General features: G+C 44.7%; 1 protein-coding gene across 1 annotated transcript; it reads left to right on the plus strand.

Annotated features, from left to right (window-relative positions):
• Positions 1 to 3,413: 3,413 nt before the first annotated feature.
• LOC123408990 (mitogen-activated protein kinase kinase 5-like) lies at positions 3,414 to 5,698 on the plus strand. Its single transcript, XM_045102000.1, has 2 exons — positions 3,414 to 3,566; positions 5,273 to 5,698. Exons 1-2 carry the CDS (start codon positions 3,414 to 3,416, stop codon positions 5,696 to 5,698), a joined length of 579 nt encoding a protein of 192 aa, XP_044957935.1.
• The last annotated feature ends 1,107 nt before the right edge of the window (positions 5,699 to 6,805 follow it).

Raw genomic sequence — 6,805 nt, forward strand, 5'->3', positions numbered from 1 at the left:
TTCAGATCGTTTGAGCTACTTGATGCGAGCTACAGTCCGAGGTATTTAAGCGGAAAGGTCTCCATCTTCCATGGCAGGGCTGCCCTCACGAGCTCCGTCTCTTCCTCCATTGCTCGGATCATGATCGTTGAGGACTTGGTATAGTTTACCACCAAGCCCGACGCCTCTCCAAATAAGCTTAGCGCCTCTCTCACGAATAGCACGTCCGAGCCCGTTGGTCTAATGAACAGCGCCACGTCGTCAGCATATAAGGACAAGCGCTGCATGGGTGTGCATCCTAGGATCCTGGTGAACACTTGAGCCTCCTGAGCTTTGACCATCATATCGGTAAGCACGTCCATGGCGATCACGAACAGAAGGGGGAGAGTGAATCGCCTTGCTGCAATCACTGGGCGTGCATAAACTTTTCTCCCGCACAACCATTGACAACCACTCCGAAGCTAGCAGAATTGAGCAGAGTGGCAATCCAAGAAATCCATAACTCGGAGAAGCCTTTGGCACGAAGCACTTCAAAGAGGAATGGCGAAGATAAGGAATCAAAAGCCCTTGCTATGTCCAGTTTGAGAAGCACACCATTTGTTTTCCTTTGATGCATCTTGCGTGCCATCCTAACCAATAAGAAATTGTCATGGATGCGGATTTTTAAAACAACGGTGTAGGCGCACCTGATATGGTAAAACACATTTAAAAAATGGTAAAATTTTAAAAAATGGAACTTGTTCGAAACAAGCATTGTCTAATTTATGGCTCATGTGTAAAGTTTGGTAATAAAATGACTTTTGTGCTATTGTTGGAAACAGACAAAATTACAAGTACAAACGCTATGAATGATAAGCTTCATATAGTATCGTTTAGTCTTTATTCTTTCAGATAATACAAAAGTCATTTTGTTGTGAAACTTGACATGTGAATAATACACTTTACAATGCTTGTTCCTACAAAGTTTCATATTTTTCTGAGTATCTTTACGGTGGCACATATATTCTCCCAACTCCCTAATCTGTTTGATGAATAGGTTTTCAAATTCATTCTATGAATGCTGAAAATTTTGATTCTGTCATAACCCTTCAACGGTTGTGTACTACTTATATTCGGGACAGAACCACTAACTATCTTTGAGATGCATCAGACTTTGATTCGTAGTATTTTGAAAACGTAGGAATAAGAGAAGTATAGGGTTGAAGTGGCATGTCCACTTGAATCCTATAGGATTAGCTATGAGTGTTTGATGCCACAGGAAAACAAAGGAATTGTAAAAAAGGTTGAAGTGGATGTTAGAATTTCTATGAAATGTAGTACAAAAGATTTCATCGAAAATATCCATACATGATTCAATCATATGAATAAAAGGACCGACATAGAATTTTTTTTAAATCATTTCAATCCTTCAAAAATCCTATTTATTTCTTTTGAATCAAAGGAGGCCCTAATGTAGGAAAAATTCTAAGGATTTCAATCCTCCAAAAATTATATAAAATGTCTTTAAATCAAAGGAGTCCGAAAACACTAAATTGTTCATAAAAATCATGTAGGGAGGGAATCTCCCTAGCCTTGGAGTGGAGCAACAACGAACCGTTGATACTTGAAACTAATAGCATCATTGCAGACAAAATGATCATGGAGCCGGACCAAAACCGATCACCTGTAGAAGTTCAAGTTGGCGAGATAAAGAGGCTTCTTTTGTGTAGGCCCAGAGCATGTAATATCACATGTGAGTAGGAGTAGAAGTAAAGTTAGTCATATGTTAGCTTAAATGGAACTCTCGATCCCTCATACTGCTATTTGGCTACGGAACGGACTCGATGAAATCGGCATCTTGTGTTAGCAGGATTGTAATGAGCTACCTTGATAATACTCCCTCTATAAACTAATGTAACAAAGTTTTGATCACTATTTACGGAGAAAGTACAATTCTTTCCGTTCGCAACAAAAAAAACTAAATTGTTCGTGCTTGGACGTGGTATGACCCTGTACCGTAGCCCGAGCTCTGTTTTCGTGGAAAGTAGTAACTTGACTACGTGAGCTAATCAGGCGCTCGAGAGTGAGAGGTGCAATGCAACACGTCACACACACACATTTTTCTCCGAGGCGAAGAAGCAGCTGAGACTTCTGAGACTCCTCTGGGTTCTCTTCAGTTCTTATTTCCTCCTCATCCAGCAAGTCAATCTTGCAGTCCACAAAATCCTCCTCTGCATATCATCAGTATAGTTGTCATCCTCACCATACTCATCTCCATTGTCATCATCACTGTCTGTGCAATTCCCGTACCGATGATTCTCTGAGAACAGAACAGTCTTCTGCATGTGTTTTTCATCTTCATCTTTCCTCCACTCAACAAGCTTTGAAGGTTCCTCTTCTTGGTCAGGTGACGATGTATTTTCATATGTTGTAACATTCATGTCAAATGTGACTTTCTTCTTGCCACCACTGCGGCTATCCTCTTCACTCACCTCCCTACATATCATGGAAGGTCGCATATATTACAGGCACATAATCTGCATAATAATTCATACAGAAAGGATGCAACATTTCATTCATCTACCTGAGTTCCATATCAGGAGTTGAACCAACGGCTGCTGCCACAGGTGAACATTTCAGTGGGGAGAGTGGTGGCGTGACCACCTTCTCCAGGAGTAAAGAGCGCGCAGGTGATTCCTTGTGCTCACTCAACTGCCTGCAAAGAAACAATCATTAAGAGACACCACAGCAAACACAAGTTACTAACATGGATCTTGAAATTCTCTGGTAGAGAACGACATATGATGCTTGTGGGTGTAATTGTATGGAAAGTCAGAAATGCCATATGATGGTTGTGGGTGTGATTGTATGGAAAGTAAGAAATCCCATATGATGGTTGTGGGTGTGATTGTATGGAAAGTCAGAAATGCAGCTATGCTTGATCATGTCTCACATTGATCTAAACCCCATGATCTAAATCAAAATAAAATCAAATCTCACATTGAATATCTCATTGGGCTGGTCTGCAGATAGAAGACAGGCAGGTGCTGCAGGCCAGCAATGCTGCTAACTAAAGTGGCAATTGGCATTTTCGCAAGAAACAGAAGATGGGGACCACAACGTGCAGAATTGGAGTGGGTTGACCACTGTCACTGGCGTACTGAAGCCGTCTGCTAACAGGAGTGGTTGTTGTTAGCTTCTCCTTTGTACTCCTACATGGTAGGGTGCTTAAAGTGGTGATCCTGAGGTTCTGTTACTTGTAGTATTATGTAGTGCTGGATTGACATATGGCTCGTGCTGCGAACCTGCGGTAGTTGGTAGTCTAGAATCTAGATTTGTGTCTTTATGCTTGTCAGTATGAGGCATACAACTGCTGAATTATGTGTGTTATCGGTTTTCAATCAACGAAAACGGGGCAAAGAGCTCCTTACTTCGACAAAAAAAAGTGACTAAACATGCAAAAACATGTAAAGGCGACGTGTTGTCCATTACACACACCTCAGCTCTCTTCCAAGGCTTGCCGCAGTGACCACCTCCTCCATGACATCCGCGCCACTGCCACCCCCATCCCCATCCCCACCCCCACGCGCGCGGCGAGCAGGCGCCATGTGATACGTCTCAAACATATATATAATTTTTGATGGTTTCATGTTGTTATCTTGTCAACTTTGGATGTTTTATATACCTTTTATATCTTTTCTGGGACTAACTTATTAATTCAGTGCCAAGTGCCAGTTCCTGTTTTTTTGTGTGTTTTTGACTCTTTTCAGATCTGATTTTGGAACGGAGTCCAAACGGAATAAAATCTCCGAAATACATTTTTCGAGAACAGAAGAAGATCGGGGGACTTGAGGGCCAAGGCAGGGGGCCCACAGGGAGCCCACAAGCCCTGACGCCGCGGCCGGGGGGGCCGCGGCGACCAGGCTTTCGGCCTCCCTGGCACTCCCCTGCCCTAGCTCTTTGGCCTATAAATTCCCTAAAATCCCAGAAAAAATAAGGCATCCACGAAAACACTTTTCCGCCGTCGTAAGCTTCCGTTTCCGCGAGATCTCATCTGGAGACCCTTCCCGGTGCCGTGCTGGAGGGGACTTTGGAGTTGGAGGGCTTCTACATCAACATCATCGCCTCTCCAATGACTCGTGAGTAGTCCATTTCAGACCTACGGGTCTGTAGTTAGTAGCTAGATGGCTTCTTCTTTCTCTTGGATCTTCAATACAAAGTTCTCCATGATCTTCATGGAGATCTATCCGATGTAATCCTCTTTGGCGGTGTGTTTGTCGAGATCCGATGAATTGTGGATTTGTGATCAGATTATCTATGAATTATATTTGAGTCTTTGATGAATTCTTATATGCATGATTTGATATCCTTGTAAGTCTCTCCGAGTCTTGGGTTTTGTTTGGCCAACTAGATCTATGATTCTTGCAATGGGAGAAGTGCTTGGTTTTTGGTTCATACCGTGCGGTGACCTTTCCCAGTGACAGAAGGGTCAGCAAGGCACGCATCGTGTTGTTGCCATCAAGGGTAACAAGATGGGCTTTCATCATAGATTTGAGACTGTCCATCTACATCATGTCATCTTGCTTAAGGCGTTACTCTGTCCTTATGAACTCAATACACTAGATGCATGTTGGATGGCGGTCGACGTGTGGAGTAATAGTAGTAGATGCAGAAAGTATCGGTCTACTTGTTTTGAACGTGATGCCTATAGATATGATCATTGCCATAGATAACGTCATGACTTTGCGCGGTTCTATCAATTGCTCGACAGTAATTCGTTCACCATCGTCTACTTGCTTTCATGAGAGAAGCCACTCGTGAACACTACGGTCCCCGGGTCTGTTCACAACTATCGTCTCCACTTTTACTTTTACTTTGCTTTGTTTACTTTTTGCTTTCAGTTCTCACTTTGCAAACAATCTATAAGGGATTGACAACCCCTTCATAGCGTTGGGTGCAAGCTCTTTGTGTTTGTGCAGGTACTTGTGACTTGATGCAATCCTCCTACTGGATCGATACCTTGGTTCTCAAACTGAGGGAAATACTTACTGCCGCAGTGCTACATCACCCTTTCCTCTTCAAGGGAACACCAACGCAAGGCTCCAAGGCCAAGGGGGAATCCTTTGCATATTTGCCAAGGAAGTCCCTGTAGGCGTAGCCAGCATCAGAAGGATTCCTGGAGCCGTTGTCGGGGAAGGTCTTTTGTTGCTGTAGCACCATGCGTCCGGCCGGCACCAGCAGCAGCCTCCCGGCCCAGCCGGGCACACCGGGCCGCCCGCGCCGCTGCCCGGATCTCAGGCTCCTGATGCTGTAGCGCCCGGATGTCTCCTCCTCCCTGGCCGTCCCGCTCCCCTCCCTCCCCCACCACCGCCGCTCCCCCCGCCGGGGCCGCCGAACCCGCCCAGCCGCGACGGCCCCGCCCCCGCCCCCGCTGCACGAGCTTGAGAGCGTGCGCCGCGTGGGCAGCGGCGCGGGCGGGACGGTGTGGATGGTGCGGCACAGGCCCACGGCCCGCTGCTACGCGCTCAAGGTGCTCTACGGGAACCACGACGACGCGGTGCGGCGCCAGATCGCGCGAGAGATCGCCATCCTGCGCACCGCCGAGCACCTGGCGGTGGTGCGCTGCCACGGCATGTGCGAGCGCGGCGGGGAGCTGCAGATCCTGCTCGAGTACATGGACGGCGGGTCCCTCGACGGCTGCCGCATCGCCGATGAGCCCTTCCTGGCCCACGTAATTTAGACCGCTGGTTATTTAGCATGAAAGCAAGGGGGTTTTGTGTAAAATGTGGAAAAAAATGGTTCGGCCTCACTTATAAACGGACTGCGGGTTAATTAAAAGAAATTACAGGGCCCTTTCTATAAAAACGTCATGACGGACGGCAGAAGCGTTATGTGCTTTATTATTAGAGGAGAGGGGAGATTCAAATTTGAATGCGCCTAGACCCAGGTTTCGCAGCAGAAGTAACTTGATAATTGTTTTTTTAAGAGAATAATTGGTTCTTCTTCTCGCAAAGGGCCCATGCAATCCGCCGTCTATCGCTTTCACTGCCGAGGACCAACACCAGAAACTGCTACGGGTCAATGGATGCAAAGAGGAAACGTAAACATGATGCTTTTTTTTCCCTGGAGTATGTAACGTGAACTGTTCCTAATACTCATTTCATCTAAAATTACTTATCGCACAAATAAATAAATAAAATATGTATCTAAAATTAAAATATATCTAGATACATCTATTTTCATGACAAGTATTTCCAGAATAATAAGTAATAACAATAGAAGAAGAAAGAAGATGCAATCTTTAGAATTCGTCGATAAGCAATAATATTAACCGTTTCAAAGGACCATCTCCTGTCCGAGTCACGTATTTTTTTTTTGCGGAAGCCCGAGTCATGTATCGTCATGACATTCCACCTCTAATTGTGAGTATATTACATGCATACGTGATTAGTTGTGCTGAATTGGCTTCAAGAAATGGATGCCCTTGGAAGAATCTTCTTGAGTACACTTGTGGCGGCCGCATTGGTCCCCGGCGTATGCAGTATCATATCATACATGATATAGCGGTATGTCTGAGCAATATCATAAATTTGTATCATACATATGATATTGGTGTATGTAATGCATAGTATCATATAGAGTGTTGTTATATAGAGTGTTGTTATAAGGATGGCACTTGTTTGGCAGATTTTTGAACAACTCTTTGGATCGAACCATGCATTGGTAGGAGTAAGTGTTGCGTGTTATCAGATCATGCGTCACTTGCATAATATGATACTTCCTTCATTTCTTTATACAAGATCACAAACTCAGATTACAGGTATGAAGGCAAAAATTAATGACTACC

This window comes from Hordeum vulgare, chromosome 7H (genome assembly GCF_904849725.1).
Source record: "Hordeum vulgare subsp. vulgare chromosome 7H, MorexV3_pseudomolecules_assembly, whole genome shotgun sequence".
Taxonomy (NCBI): domain Eukaryota; kingdom Viridiplantae; phylum Streptophyta; class Magnoliopsida; order Poales; family Poaceae; genus Hordeum; species Hordeum vulgare.

Excerpts from the sequence above, each read along its gene's own strand:
- LOC123408990 (XM_045102000.1), top strand. The coding sequence starts at position 3,414 with ATGCAAAAACATGTAAAGGCGACGTGTTGTCCATTACACACACCTCAG. Across the intron at positions 3,567-5,272 it reads GCGCGGCGAGCAGGCGCCAT|CGCCCGGATGTCTCCTCCTC; the intron begins GTGATACGTCTC and ends CTGATGCTGTAG.